A 15716-nucleotide genomic window follows, 5' to 3' on the forward strand; every position below is an offset into this window, starting at 1 on the left:
ATGGTACCGTAGTTTCGAAATCGGGTGAAACAGATGCGACCGTCCCCTTAATGCCGTTACAGATTGGCGTGTGGCAAGACCTTAGTTGGCAGTGCCATTCGGGATCCGAGTGGCATGAAATGAGAATGACATTTAGTCATTTATCCTACTCGTATGGCACAGGTATCAGTCAATAACTTGGTCTAAATAACTCCGAACGACTTACGTTCCCGAGGCGTCGCCCTCCCAGACGACGTATGCTCCAGGAGAGAGCGGAAAGTCAAGCATCTGGAAGTCCGCGCTCTGCGGGGGAAGAACGTAAAATACGATGATTGGCTATTAAAAAATAAAAAAATAAAAAGCATTGGTCGTTATGGCACTCCATTGGTGATGAACATTTTACGTGCTTATTCGGTTCACCTATATGGAAGATACACTACTGTTCCCCAATACTTGCGCCCTCTATGTTTAGAGTGGAGTCACCTTTTGCAGAAGTAAAAGCCACCGTCGATCTCAGAAGCCGCCATTCTCGTGTCCACGACGCGTCCCAGTCATCATGCTGGACGCTGTGTTCCGCGGCGTTGAATTCATTCGAGGAACTGCTGGAAGCTAGATTGCTTCGTGGCAGACCTACACCAGCTTCGAATTTGGCGAACGAGAGTCCAGCAAGACGAATTAGATCCAACGAAGGGTTCACGCATTTGTAACGTAAGAGTGCAGCTTGAGTACTAATTTACTTTGTTTGCTTTTGCACCCCATGGTGTGCGTGTATTACACACATGCGAAAATGAAAATCCATCAGCCGTTTAACACGGTGGTTATTGTTTTTTACACAACACGGCTTTTCTTCCTTGCATGTACTTAATTCAACTGTGTTCAGCGGAGAAATTTCGCTCTAGAAGTCTATGCACTCACACAAAAAGTGTATTATCCTGGTAGCACACTTTGAAGGGACCTGCTATACCAGCAGAACAGGACAGACGATTTTGAAAACCTCGAGCTCATTGCGGTGCCGAAGCTGTTCAGCTTTCGCCATAAGTGCACTCCCACTATTTTTCCGTGGTGTCGTGGATCTCACGGTTACATGCTATAGAACAGGGCGTTTGAAAGGGAGTTATTCGCGATAGATAACTCTCACACAACGCAGCGTGGACTACTTGAGAGCAATCTGCTCTTTGTCACTATGACTAAGCGAAGAGTGCATGAAGCAACTTAAGGTGCACATATCTCCACAAATGCATGGGAACTGTCATCATCTCGCGGATCACTAAAAACTTTCTGAATCCATCTTGTTCCTTTCGCTTATTCTTCTCTATTGTACTCCCTATTCTTGAACTTGCATAAATGGCCTGGAACTGTCTAAATATCGTTCAAATCGCTGAAATAGAACATGTTCAGCGACGCTTCGTTTCTGAGTTTGAGTTTCAACTCTGTTTCTCATCTACGTGACCTTGGTAGCAGCGCTTACTACGACTACGATCATATCCTGAACACACATGGTATCCCAACGTTATCTTATCGCACAACGATTCGTGGCTGTAATATCTTATATAAGGTCATACATGCTGGCATTCACTGCCCGAATTACTATCCAGCATCAACTTCCGAGTCCCCCCACGTACTCTGAGGTCTCATCTTATTTTTTACCCTCACTCTTTTGCAAAGCTTCGTCCAATCAACCGTTTACAATTAATCTTGAACACCGCATCACAACATTATGACTTTGACATTTTCGCTCCTTCTCATTAGTATCTTACAAATATTTCTGTTTCACTTCAATGTTTCAGTGTTACTTTGTTGCCTGCATTTTGTCTATTTGAATGTATTTGTTTTTCATAACCTGCTTAGACATGTATAACATTTTGTGGTGCACCAATAAGAGGACCCTAGTGGTTGTTTTTTGTGCACCTAAACAAAAGTAAAATTATTATTATGATTATTATCATAAAGTACATATATCATGGCCATCCGAACCTCCTGTCCTCTCTCCATCTGTCCACATCTATACGCCGTTCGTAGCCACAGTTGCTTCGCGGCGCTAACATAGAAAAAAAAAGACGTGCCTAAGCATAGAAAGGCGCCGAAGGAGAGAAGCTGCACAGAACAGCCCAACCCCTACCGCTGTGCATGCCGAGCAGGATGCATCAACGGACAGCCACCATGTCGAAGGACATGGAGGTGCACTACCGTTCACAAATGAGCCCTGCAGGTTCAACGGCCTACACGTTACACCAGAAACTCCACAACAGATACAAACCCAGCAGCAAACCTAGAACATACTGAGCTGCTGGAACAGAAGTGATGTAACTGTAAAATCAGAAGATCTTAAAGATAGTCCCCCCACCCCCACCCCCAAACACAGAGAGTGCTCCGTGTTTGTGTCTTTAGTCCCCCGTGTCACCCAATTATCAGGATTTTCTTTAATTGATTTCGTGCACCAGCTCGCCTACCATGATGCTATTTCATCTGAGGCACAACTTCCTAGACAAGAAGAACCGCCTTCAGGAAAAGTATGGCAAGATTATCGAAAAATGTCATATAGTCCCCTTAAGACGACTTTTGTAGCTGGTGGCAAGCACGACGTTATTACAAGACGATGTGGTTCCAGCTCCACTACCAGTTGCCTAGGAGTGCTACGTGATTTCTACGTGCAACATTTACGCTAAACACTGACTTCGCGAACACCCTTGGGACCATTTTCAAATGGCATCCAGTTATAGCGGCCTTCACGTCGAACGGAATGCGTAGAAGACGGCACCCCTCAGAAACAAAGGTTATTCCTTGAGGCCGTGTAAAGTGTAAACTTGCTGTGCGACAGAAGCGCTCGTTATTTTGCGGTTTTACTTCTTCCTGCGCTTTCGTAGAAAACGACTGGCCACTTTGAGGATTTGCCGTCGCACACATGTGGTCTGGAAGCAGTCACCAGATTCTGGCGCCAAAACACAGAGGACAGGGTTTCTGTGAGCAGTGCTTCGCACGTGTCCGTGTAGCGGACGACGGGAGGTAATAAATTGTGGGGTCGAAGACGTTTGGTCAGACGAGCTAACTGTTGTGCGAGGAGCGTTGTTTCATGTGGTTCTATTTTGCTGAGCGTGTAACATGAGACGCGTGAAAGGAGGGCATCGTGCGGACGAAATACAGCGCAGGGAGCGGGGGAGTTTGGGAAATTAGGGAGACTTGGCCTGCGGACTCCGTAGCAAACGGACCAGCTCGGAGGCTCGGGGTGACTTTGCCATATGATGTAACTTTTGTACACTTAAAATCCATTGCTGTAAATAAACCTGTTACCTACTATTGAAGATCGTCTGCTGTCGAGTACCTGCAACTCAACCGTCATCATCACCGACAACTGGCCAGCCACGGGGATTTAAGTGAGAGGAGAAAAGAACCACATTTACTGGCCGCTAACTGCGATGAAAGTACACAGTACCATGATAGGCAAGCCTGAGCGATGGCCAACACACGTAAACAAACACAAACCTTCGTGTTTGTGTTTGTTTATGTGTCTTGCTCATCGCTCAGGCTTGCCTATCCTGGAATTTATCCACCAGCTAGCCTGCATTTACGCCATTCTGTCAAGTATACAGTACCGTGTTGAAGACCTTGTTTCTGTCACTTTTGTAAGTGACGTGGATCTCCATGACCGTCATAGAATCAAACTTTTGGTCTATCCTCTGAAGGACAAACTCACTGCCAAAGTTGTCCTTATTTATAGGTGTCGCGGTTCCTCCATTGCAGGACACCTGTCAAAGTAGACAATAATACTGAAGAGTGCGAGCAGGTGTTAATAACAATAATGAATAATGTTATTTCAATCCAACTCAATTTGAGTTTAAGTTTCAACGCGTGAATTCTAGTCAATTTGTTGCGAGGTCCTGCAATAAAAAATACAAACGCTACCCGCCTAAGCTTAAAAGGCTTGTGAGCAGGACAGAGAACCAGTGATGAACATTCAACTTGACACATCTAAAATAGAAAACTCAAAAGGTATGACATAATGTAAGCATGAAAATGTGACACTCTGTAATGATGTTCCTGATCAGGATATTTAATATAACCAAGTAAACTTGTATAGTACAAGTTCAATACAGTTTCAATATAATGTAGCAAAAACTAAATACACGAAATGCTTACACAACAGAAGTCACACTCTAAGACAAGCTAAAACAAGCGTAATATTTTCAAAGAACCCTACAAAAGAACGCCACTAAGGGAGCCAGTGGCAATTCAAGGAGACACGGCCGCGGCGGACACTAATGTACCGTGTCGACCATCTTCGGAGGAACTCTGTCTCTCCAAGTGTAACAAACTGGGTCTCCAAGAAAATGACTACCTGCTTGTGGAGCGACATGAGGAGAGGCTACTGAACGCGAAGGCGCCTGCTCTGAGCTACCGCTCTGCATATGTTCTTCCACAAGACGTACCTTGCCACTGCAACGAGCAGAAGAACAAACCTGTCCCTGATCCGGTGCCCTAAACGGTAGCGGAACGGGAAAACCCGGCAAACGAGAGTCCAAAACGTCCTTGCTACAACACAGTCGTCTAACACGTGAGACACTGATTCAATGTTGGGTCAATTCGGACAAAGGGAGGTATTGGTAACACCCCACCGATTTAAGAGATCACGCGTAGGTATAGAACCATAGGTGGGCATTTTCCTGCGGCCTCACTCATCCTCACCTCACGAAGCACAGACTTTGTTGGCCTCACTCACCCTCACCAAATTTCCCTCACCAGTAACTAAGCCCCAGTCGCCCTCACCCTCACATTCCATTTTAAATTTTGCCCTCACAAACCTCACCTCTGGGCATCGGGATCCCCGAGAGGCCTCATCATCCTTATCCTCACATGTCTTCACCTCATGAGGCTATTTACAACCCTTATGGCCTCACGTAACTTCACCTCATGAGGGCCCTCTTGTCGTCACGGCGTCTCACGTACTTTCGCCTAATGACGGCCCTCATGGCCTCACGACCCCTCGCCTCGTGAATACCGTCATGGCCCGACGCGTCTTCAAGTCACTAGTAGGCACATGAGCCTCAAAAGAACTCTCTCTCATGTTCACATGACACGTCGGCGTTGAACTACTGTGCAGTGTTGTGCCCGTTACTCAATTTAGGTAGCGAAATACCGCTACCCGCTACCCTATTTAAAAGTAGCGCGATATTAGCGGCGCTACAAATTTACGAACGTAGCGCGATACCGCTACCAAAAAAAAGTATTAAATGTATGTAAAGCGCAATTACCCTTCCCTGCCTTCCGCTACTTTCTCGTCGAAGGCCTATGAATAGGCGATTCGATACATTCAAAGCACGGTGATTCAAAGATATGCGTTCTTGCTGATACTTTATTTCTTGCGATCAGTACTTTCTGAAAAAGTGATTACACACTTGCATTCAACTTCAAGAGCAGTTGCCGCTCAAAGTTCCTGTCACTGAGCCTAATACGTTTCTTGGTGAACGTATCGGCGCAAATACTGAAAAGTCGTTCGGCAGACGCACTTGACGGAACGGCGGTATTCAGCCTAAGGAACGCCTCGTGCACTCTTGGATAACCCTCGTGCACTCTTGGATAATTAAAGTTATCTGGCACACAGACGTACTGAGAAGTTGACTCCCCAAAAGAAAAGAAATCATCTGCATGGAGCTCGCTCGTGGATTCCTCGGCGCACTCACTTGAGGCGACCGAACACCTTAACATTTAGTTTCCGGTCAAGCCTGGTTACTTCCTTTCGTTAGTTTTCATCCGTGAGCCATGAGTGCTTGAACCTCGGAACTAAGACAGCAGCGATTTGAAGGCTCTGGTGTGACATGAATCGGTCGAACCTAAAGTGAATACCATGTATCGTTACCTGTTTCGCAGTCGAATACGAGACGGAGCATGTACATGTAGTAAAATCACCTTTAGGCGCTATATAGAGTCTAGCGTCTTATTTATTTTATTTTCTCCCTCAAAAGTAGCGGTAGCGGAGGCGGTTCCACTACTCAAAATTGTAGCGGAAATTATTTTCCCGCTACAAATAACAAATGAAGCGGAATTACACCTCCGCTACTGAAAAAAGTAGCGATTACAGAAGCGGCGCTACTGCACAACACTGCTACTATGTCAGTAGTTGGCACTAATGATACTGCGCGGCATTAAACTGTTTATAGGGTTTCGTGCGGTGCTTGGATAAACTTGGTAACAGTTGTTACTGTCACAGTGAGGTTTAAAGGAGCATTAAAGTGGTATCTAACATGGCCAAAAACTGCTGTCATCTTGTAAAGAAGTATGTGAAAAGCATTCCCACAAAATATTTCTGTCCAAAGTGGTTTCACCACGGTGCAGTTAACTTGGAAAATCGCTGCTGCGGTGACAGGCCGGAGCGCTCCAACTGCAGACCACACCCACTCTACTGTGACGTTGGTGGTACAAAGCCCCTCATTCGTTCACAGGAAAAGCCGTCTGACACGAACATTGCGAGCTGTTTGTTGTTGACTTCTATTCTTTATGTGATTTATATCACGTTTTCTAACAAAAAACAAAGCATATATGCAGCCTGAGAAAATAAGATTACGATCACAAGAGCAATATATCCGTTGCTTCTGTGCAATCTCAGAATTCACAGTAGCAGAAAGCAAGCGATGGCGGCGGTATTGTGGCGCCACCTGTTAGCCACTGAACCAACTACGCGGTGAAAACGGTCGGACAGGCTACACAATGTCGGGAAGCACGGGGTTTTCGCCGTACAAGACTCAGTTAATTTCGGGCTGCACCACTCGTTCTTCCCCTGGGGCCTGCGGTCCCAAAAAATCGTGGTTGTGTCGTGGACAGCCTTCAAGCCCTCCGTTTCGGACATCACGTAGCCGGAGAACGCATGGCGTCTCCGAAGCGGTAGGAGACGCTCCGGCCTGCGCGGTGTTGCTCACCTCGATCATGTGATCCCAGGTCCAATGAGGAGCGTCCTTACCACTTGCGTCACATAGTGACGCGCTTGGTGGCGCTCATCACGTGTCTATTGTGAAGGCGAAGGAGGGTGTTTCGCGCACGGGAGGTTCAGGGAGCTATTGCAGGCGTCCCAATTTCGCTACGGTTGCACTAATTGTAGGAAAACTGTTTTCGGCCGCCTAACATTCCATACTGACCAAAAACAGAAACAAAGTTGTGGGCCTCTAGGCTGCTCCTTAGTGTTTGGCATCAGCAGAGAGGAGCCCGAACCCACCACCTCATCCGTGAGGTCCCTCACGAAAGGCCTCACAGCCTTCCATGAGGTTCCTCACGAAAGGCCTCACGGCCTCATCCGTGAGGCTCCTCACGGAATACGTTGTACCCTCACGTATTGATGGCCTCACGACGTCTGGCCTCATGAGGGCCCTCACGGTGGGCCTCATGAGGGACAATGCCTCACGACTGTCCTCGTGAGGAACATTCAGCGTGGTCTGGCCTCACTCACCCTCACCTAATCGTCGTGAGGTGAGGGTGAGGCGTCGTCATGAGGGTCCTCATGAGTGAGGACGCCCAGCTATGGGTAGAACTCCCCAGGCCGCCTTCCATAAAAAGTCACAGACTTCGCGTGGGAAATTGTCGGGCCGGATATCACCCCACGATATACACCCAGTTTTCTCAAGTTATCTGATCGGGGTTCACCCAAGAGCCATAGCAATTCGCAAATACGTGATGCAGGATAATGTACGAACAAATGCCTTCCTTAAATCCATTGACCATTTAATGACATATGTTGCGCCTAGCCGCATCCTGCGCATCAAGGAATCGTTGCTTCATCGGCTGCGGCTGAATGTGGCACGAACTCCTCACCTCCTATTTAAGATGAATCAGCACCCATAACCTCTTTGCCCAACGTGCAACGTAGAAGCCGATGTGCCACACATCCTCATTGCCTCCCAGCGGTACGAACATCACCGATCCAGTCTCCGGCACGGCCTTGCTCACCTAGGCTACCGAGAGCTTTCCCTCGCGGTGCTACTTGGCCCTACCCAGCACGCTGAAGTCACGTCTGTGCTGACACGATTCCTTCGGGAATCTAAACTCCTGGGCATCCTCTGAAACGTCCTATGTGCAACGATTAGTGAAGGAGCTGTTTCTTCTGTATTTTTTCTGTATCCCAGCTGTTTGTATCTTCTTTTATGTGCTTGAAACCTTTAGGGAATAGCAAGCCCACGTCGTGGCTAACCTTTCCCTTCTCTTTTTTTTTTACTTTGCATTAAACATATCCCCAACCCCACTCCATGAAGCAGGGAATCCCAGTTTTCTCGTGCCCCGTTGGTCAAACACTACCCCCATGATTCGAAGGGATAAGCACTGCTCTATACCGCCCAAGAAGTCGCCACTAAAACCAACAACAGGCAATGCCTTACTTTTTGTATCGTTAAGCCGGGCACCAGAAACACGCGAATACTCGCCAAAAAACTGAAGCGCTTCGCACAGGCTATCACTGTCCCTGAGAAAGAGTGTAATGTCATCTGCCATACGCAGATACCACCACAAAACCGCCGCAGGGGAGCGGAAACCCACGAATATGAGGGCAAGCAGCAAGCCTATGTAACAGCGGGTCAATGCACAACACGAACAGCATTGGAGATAACGGGCACCCCTGACGAACCCCACGTGTCCTGCCAACAAAAGAAGGTAAGTTAAACAGGGGCAATGAAGGTACAAAAAGAGCACTGATTAATCAGACCAATCGAAAGTGAACTGGTACAACATGGCTTTGGCACTGCGTGTGGATGTGTGGCTTAAAAGATCAGGGAAGGGGGTACCTTCACTTTTTGACACTGTAAAGGTATTCTGAAAGTGCATGTTAAACTGCGCCTGAAACCTATCCTTCATGTCCAGAAAACGCTCCCATATTCTAAATACAGTCAACCCTGGTTTCCCGAAAAACCGCCGAAGGATTCATAAATCGAAAATTCCGTTAAGTGAGTACTATCGAGCACATGGAACAGTATTTCCGAGTTGGGATTGTGTTTATAATGCAATATATTGTGTAATTTTGCTTTCGGCCATGCCTTCTGCTGTGTCAATCTCACAAAGAACAGACGTTAGCGCATTCACACTCTGTTTATTATGCAATACTAAATTGTTTAATTTTGCTTTGGACCATGCCTTCCGCTGTGTCAATATTGGAAAGAAGAGATGTCAGCACATTCGCACTCGACTGGTCTTGGATTTCCTCCCGGATTTTTAACCTCCGTTTATTAATCTCCGGGTGACACCGGCCACCTTATTCATCAATTGAGGTCAGGAACACTTGGTTGCACGTTGTGCGACCCCCGAAAACCCGTTTAGTGTTCCGATTTAAGTTGTTGTTAAATTGTTGTTCGGAAGGGGGTTTAGAACCCAGGGTGCAATACCTCAAAAACGTTTTGTCCGTTCCGGCGTCATAAGACCACGGAATATTCCCTTTGAAGGTTTCTGTTGACCTCGGAACGACCCGTTCGTAAATCGAGGGCAAAAACACTGGGCAACTCCTAGCTGCTGCTTAGCAGAAATTCCATTCATTATTCGAATATCGAGGTTAATAAAACGAGGGTAAAATGCCAAGATAAAGTTTTGTACCTCCTGCCCGGGTTCATAAGACGAATGAATTCATATATCGGGGGTGGACTGTCATCGTAAATTAACTATTTCGATACAGACATGGGGCGGCCACTTTTATGGCGGCAGTGGTTCAGGCGGTCTACACCGCTGACGCAATTGATATCAGTGTTCCTTCAAGACATCCCTGACCCTCTACGGAGCATTCGGGAATGTATACTGGCGACGGTGGCAGGGAGCGTCTGCTCGATCGACCAGGCACCTTGACTGCAGTGCTTTCTTATTTGCGGGGTGGTTTGTTAACGCCACAGGACGTTATTGATGCCACCTGTGCAGTTACGATTCGTGTAATAATGCTTTGGCTTTGTCGGCCTGCGACTAATTGGCGAAGAATGTCACATATATTCTCAACCCGCCCGATCGCAAAATCCGACAAGACACCGTCAGAATTTCTAATTGTCCATCAGAATATTTTCATAGACCATCAAGCCAACTTGACGGCCTATTAGCAACCCCTAGTGGTCCCACATAACTGTTGGCGGCCCGACAAATGCTGTCCCGCAGTCCGTCAGATGGGCTTAAGAGGACATATCACATACGTCTCAACTCAAAAATGAACTTTTTTCTGCGATAGATGGCGCCACAAGTCGGAGGAGTGAGGAGGGCCCTCACTCCTCCGACTTTGTAAGAAGTCCATCGCGTCTCTGATTGGAGGACACGACAAGCCCACGTGACAGGCGGAGACCTATGAGCTGGGTTGTGTTTCCTTTATTTTTAGATTTTCTCCTTTCCCCGATTTGCTTTTGCGCGGTGGATTTCGTTGTCTCGCGTTTGCTGTTTACGTTTTACTGGCATTTCTCGAACATGCCGTGTGACTGTCGCGTACCGCCGTTACCACCTCGCTTTCTCGTGGATGAAGATTGCTCTGATCGGTAGCAGCGGGCTAAAGCTTTTCACCCGATACGCAGAGACTGTCCGTGGAGGTGTCTATTCGTGATATAGTAATCGTAGTTTTCAGTTTTCGTGGTGTCACAGGATCACGTGTCCCTGAGAGTATCGGAGGACTCCAGTTGAGCTGAATAGCGATTTTTGTCAGAGGCAGCAGTATCCAGAAAGGACGCGGGGTTGTCGACGGTCATATGACACTGCAACATCCCGTTGCAAAACATCCCTGCTTTTCTTGCCAGTGACACTTACGCTGTTGAACCATGACGTTCGTTGCTGTCGATTGGTGTCGTGAAAGCGCTCCCATTATTTCATAGTAGAACTCAAGGCCGGTGCGCTCGCACAGGACTGCTAGCAAATTTCGATAGGGTTTCGCACTCCCCTTTAGAGCATTGCGCGGGCCTTGTCGGGCCGGGCTTTACGTTTTTCGCACGTGCCCGTGCCAGGTTCGGATTCGACAACACATGGTGCGGCATGTACGTCAACAGACTTCATGAGACTCGACAGCTGAATGTTTGTGTCGGGTCTCGGTTCTTCTTCTACATAGGGGTTAGGAGATGTCAGCCAGATGGCTACGGCTTGCTACTCAAAATTCCACACACATGCACTCACACACGTTGGGGCCCACAGGCGTGGTGGGCGCGTTTGAACAGCAGAAGGAGCGTCCTTCAACAAAGCCAGAGAGGAGCAACCGCGTACACACGACACCGCTCTCTCCGTGAAGCAGAGTGAGACGCTGATCAAGAGGAAAGCCGAAGTGCGGAGTTTTCAGGCGTAGTGCAGGCAGGGTTCTGCACGACACGCTCTATCCTGCGGTGCGGATCCCGGTTTGGAGTTTCCCGCGGGTAGCGGGTCGGTTGCGGGTGATATTATTGACACCCGCGCGGGTAGCGAGACTGTTGCGGGCAGCGTTTTTGGCACAAGCACTGCTGGCGGGTCGGCCACGAACAAGCAACGGCTACAGCAACAACAACGAAGAGAAAAGATCATACCAAATAATAAGTAAACAAAGGCGCCGCAGCCCCTGCTGGTCGGGTCCGGTTGGGTGTGGATTTCATTTTCTGGTAGAGCGCGGGTGGCGGGTCTTGTCAGAGGATTTAGGGGTCGGGTATGGATTTCACCCTCAAATAATGGGTTGCACGTCATACGGTCCAAGTGCCCATTTCGTCGAACTACCAAGTGTCCGTCTGGCTTACGCGAACATTTGGGAAAACAAAATGCGTGATAGCGCTTTTCTATAGAAACGGCTGTCTTGTCCCCCGTCCCGAGTTTCTTCAGCTATCAAACAAACCAAACAGTGCACGTATGCACAGGTCATGCGCATTTTGGCACTGTAGTTGCCTCTTGAGAAGGGGTAGAGCACTGCATGGGCCGGATTTTTAGGCCCGTGCCCTGCCCATACACCAATATTTCTATACTGAGGCCCTATCCAAACCCACCTCTGCTCTAAGTGTTCCCCAGGCTCGCAGCGGGCCCGATGGCCAGTCCCATTTGTCCATTCCAATTTTCTTTCTGTGTTCTCGGGAAGGATAGCTCCATAACATACCCGAAAATCGTGCCAAAATTTTGGCGGCGATTTTGAGTAAATGGCCGCCGGATTTGGCCAATTTCGTGATACAGTGTGCGTGCAGACGGCAGGTATCGATTTGTTACTTCCTTCACTGTATTGTTGTTACTTTTTTATGGGGTTTAATGCTAGCCGGGCCTTCCTCAACCACGATAAAAATTTCATAATTCCAAGATAAAGCAACCTGTCTTCCAGTCTGTTCAGGCTGACGTGTTGAATTGTTTGTCTGAATATTCGATATTTCGGACGCGACTGTTTATCATAGTGTAGTTTGCATCAATTGCGGACTATCCGATTCAAAAATAAAAGAAAGTGTTTATTTCCGCGGCAATCGAACTATGATTTCATTTTCACCGTCAGAGATCGCAGGCGAATTTCCATCCTTTCCGCGGTGCATATACAGTTCATAAAAGGAAGCTTTTGACCGCTCGATAAATAATTTGTTGTTTTTAGTGTTTAAACATATGATCGTCCCACTACAGCGAAGGATTCTTAGGAATACATGCAGAATGCTCATGACAAATAAATCCGGGTTTGGGTAGCGTGCCGCGAAATCTTGTGGCAAACGTCCCCACCCTCACGGTCATCCCACTATATTTGGTTTTGCTGGTCCATAAGGCCCTAAACCAATGTGCAAAACACCACAAACGCATTTGATTTTATTTATATTTTTGCATGCGATGGGTTTGTTGTGTGGGCCCCGTCACATAACATCCGCGTCTGCACGAGCGGGCTGCCAAAGGCTTGGTGGTCGCGTCGACCTCAGCGAGCAGACGACCAGACAGCTGTGGAGAGGAGGACTACGCAACGGCGCCAACTGCGTCTCGCGCACGCCACAGACGCACGCATGGTTCTCCCTTGCAGCTTCTTCGGAGATCAACTGACTTTGCAGTTCGCCGCACAACGCATTGTGATCCCAGAGAAACGTAAACGATGAAAGGCGCGTTGGTTGGCAGTAGCCAGCTGAAGTTTATGACGCGCGACAGGCTGTTCGTAGACTCTGACGTGGAAATCGTCACTTTTAGCTATCCCGGAGCTACAGCGGCCCGTCTGAGAGAAAAAATCCATCGACTGCACCTAGCAGTAGACTGGATCGTCATGTATATCGGTGGCAACGATATCCAGGATGGGAAGAGTGCCGCAGCTGTTTTGCGGGAAGTCTCAGTAAGTACAGATTGCAACGATTTCAATCTCTGTGCTGCTAAAACCCATTTCCTCTGACACGCCAGGGAAGATTCATTTCCATGAATGGTCTTCTTTCACAGGATACCGTTGAGGTGGCGAAAGGCTACGCGGAGCATATATTCCTGTATAAGCTGATGCCACAGACAAGGCGGCCTGAACTTTCTGGCACAATTCAGGGATATAACGCGATGCTGCGCACGATTCCAGCTGTCCGTGCCGGTGACGCTACGGTGTTGAGCATTGACGTGAGTAGTCGCTTCTCGAACGCTAACTCTGGAACTTCCTGGTGGTCATGGCAGGTATTTTATAATGCTCGATAATTTTGGAAAAACAGTGCGACAAAAAGTAACTGGGGCTACCTTTGTGGTGCTTGAATTACAAACAGTTGATGGTCTTGATGCGGTACCTGTTTGTAATTCAAGTATCACAAAGCTAGTTTCCAGTTGCTTTTTATCGCGCAATTTTTCCGAAAATAAAATGCGTACGAAGTACTGGCACATGCCTACCAGGAATTCCGGTTTATTTGTATTGCTGTCTTTGTGAAGTGCTGTTTGCAAAAACATTCCGTATATATGTTCAAATATCTTTTCCAGCACAAGGTCTTTACCAGGAACAAGGAGGTGAAAGAGGGGATGCTTTCACGGGATGGCTATCACATTTCGACGGGACGGGGGTTATCGTGCCTAGCAGGCATCCTCCGCACAGCCCTCGTGAAACGCTACGGACCATGGCTGAAAGCACCGGGTCCGCGTCGTGGCATCGTACTCAAGCCAATGGAGTCGTGTGAAGAGTGTCGCGCTAAGGGACACCCCACGAGTGCATGCAGGCCTGTGCGCTCACCGTGGTGAACGCTCACCATTTTAGCCGCCATGTCATGACGACACAGAACGATGTTACCACTGTTACCTGCTGTATTATAACAACCACGTCATCTGATCCCCAATCCTATGCTCACTTCTGTCAGCAGCAGCAACGTAGTCAAAGCTTTTTCTAACCTGTTCCTCCTGCCATCGCATACTTTGTCCCATGATTAGTGTACAAATGGCCCACATCATACACAAGACCTGCCCGATAAAATTTTGTAAACAACTATCATCATTCCGATGGAAATTTTGTAATGGCTTCATGCCGTCTGCCAGCTTCCGGCTGGGCTGTCTGCTCGTTACCCTAGGCACCCTGAGACCAGTAGTTTCCTTAGAAGTTGGTCCAGGGCACATATGCCCCCCTCCCCGTGATATTTCCTGGAGCAGAAACTCTAAACACAGCGAGGTGGTGCATGATAATGCGTGTGAAATTTGAAATTGAAAGACTACTGCATTGCTTGCCACTATGAGTGCGAGTCACTGATGCCCACTGTAGCCTGAATGAGATGGCTGGGTATTTTCCTACGGGTGCAACTCGTGCAATATATTTTGGTTAATAAAATATATTATGCTTCATAGCAAGCTTTTCAAGAGAAAAAATGTATTTCTCCTCAAATTCGTATTGTGGTCCGTACAGATGTGTTTGCAGTGTTCCCCCGGTCTCAAGTTTTTCTTCAGATGAAATCTGGTCAAGGTGACCAATAGCCATTGTTAGTAACCACTGGTTCACAGATTACTGCAAGCAGAAAATCCTAGACAGCCAGCACCCGAAAGATTAAAAAGAAATCAGTAGCACGTGTTCACTATTGGTAGATTGGAGATATTTTATTGAAGAACGCAGCATGTATACATCGTCACGTTTTCTGCATTACTTATGCGTATCAGCTCATGCTTGTAGCCTCAGAATGTTCATTCGTGGATACAGTATCCAACAGCACATTTCATCATTGGCGATGTGGCATACACACATAATGAAGTACCATACAGTCCGCTGCATGTAGGCGCACTTTGACATGAAGGTCTCGCACATACGGCATCAACATATAGCATCCTGGTGGACAGAGCCAGGTTCATAATATGGGAATAGTAAAAACTTGGAACGTGTTACTCAGCAACGAGTTTCCTTTTTGAGCAATGAAGTAGCAACTGATAGTTGCTTTTGCCATGCTTGTCAGTTGGCAGCTAAAGCCTCAGAGTGTGTGTTTATGGAAAAAAAATGTCCAACAGGGCACCATTCATCATTGGCCACATAATGCTGAACCAGGTACAACACTGGCAAGGGCAGGTGCTTCATAATCAGGGAGAGAGTAGGAAATTTTCAAATGACAGGTAAAGACAGTAACACTTAGGAAGTTTGACCTTTGGGCGTCTGGCCATCATATTTGCAGTAGTACTGGATACCTGAATCTGAAAATACAATTTTCATATGTTGAAATGACACCCAAGTAAAGGCAAGATGGCAAGAGGACGTAACGCAGAGCGACATGTTGGGATGTTGCTCGTGCTCAACAATGCGGGGAACTGGCGACAGTTGGGAGACAGCTCTGCACAATGATACTTACCGACCTTGTCAAAATATCAAAATGGATTCATACTCAGGATGTCGACATCTGAACAGGCTGGTGGAGCTTCAAAAGTGCTAG

The 15716-nt window shown here is 47.5% G+C and overlaps 1 protein-coding gene across 2 annotated transcripts in view; it reads right to left on the reverse strand.

The window, feature by feature from the left end:
• Window positions 1-15716, reverse strand: part of LOC135392811 (uncharacterized) — a 73521-nt gene that overhangs the window by 27698 nt on the left and 30107 nt on the right. For both annotated transcript variants that reach the window (XM_064623519.1, XM_064623520.1), the window contains exons 4-5: window positions 3570-3722; window positions 206-282 (exon numbers count right to left, since the gene is read on the reverse strand). In XM_064623519.1, the coding sequence (XP_064479589.1) occupies window positions 206-282; window positions 3570-3722 (230 nt within the window). The remainder of the gene's footprint in view (window positions 1-205; window positions 283-3569; window positions 3723-15716) is intronic.

The sequence above is a fragment of the Ornithodoros turicata genome, chromosome 4, assembly GCF_037126465.1.
Source record: "Ornithodoros turicata isolate Travis chromosome 4, ASM3712646v1, whole genome shotgun sequence".
Classification (NCBI taxonomy): domain Eukaryota; kingdom Metazoa; phylum Arthropoda; class Arachnida; order Ixodida; family Argasidae; genus Ornithodoros; species Ornithodoros turicata.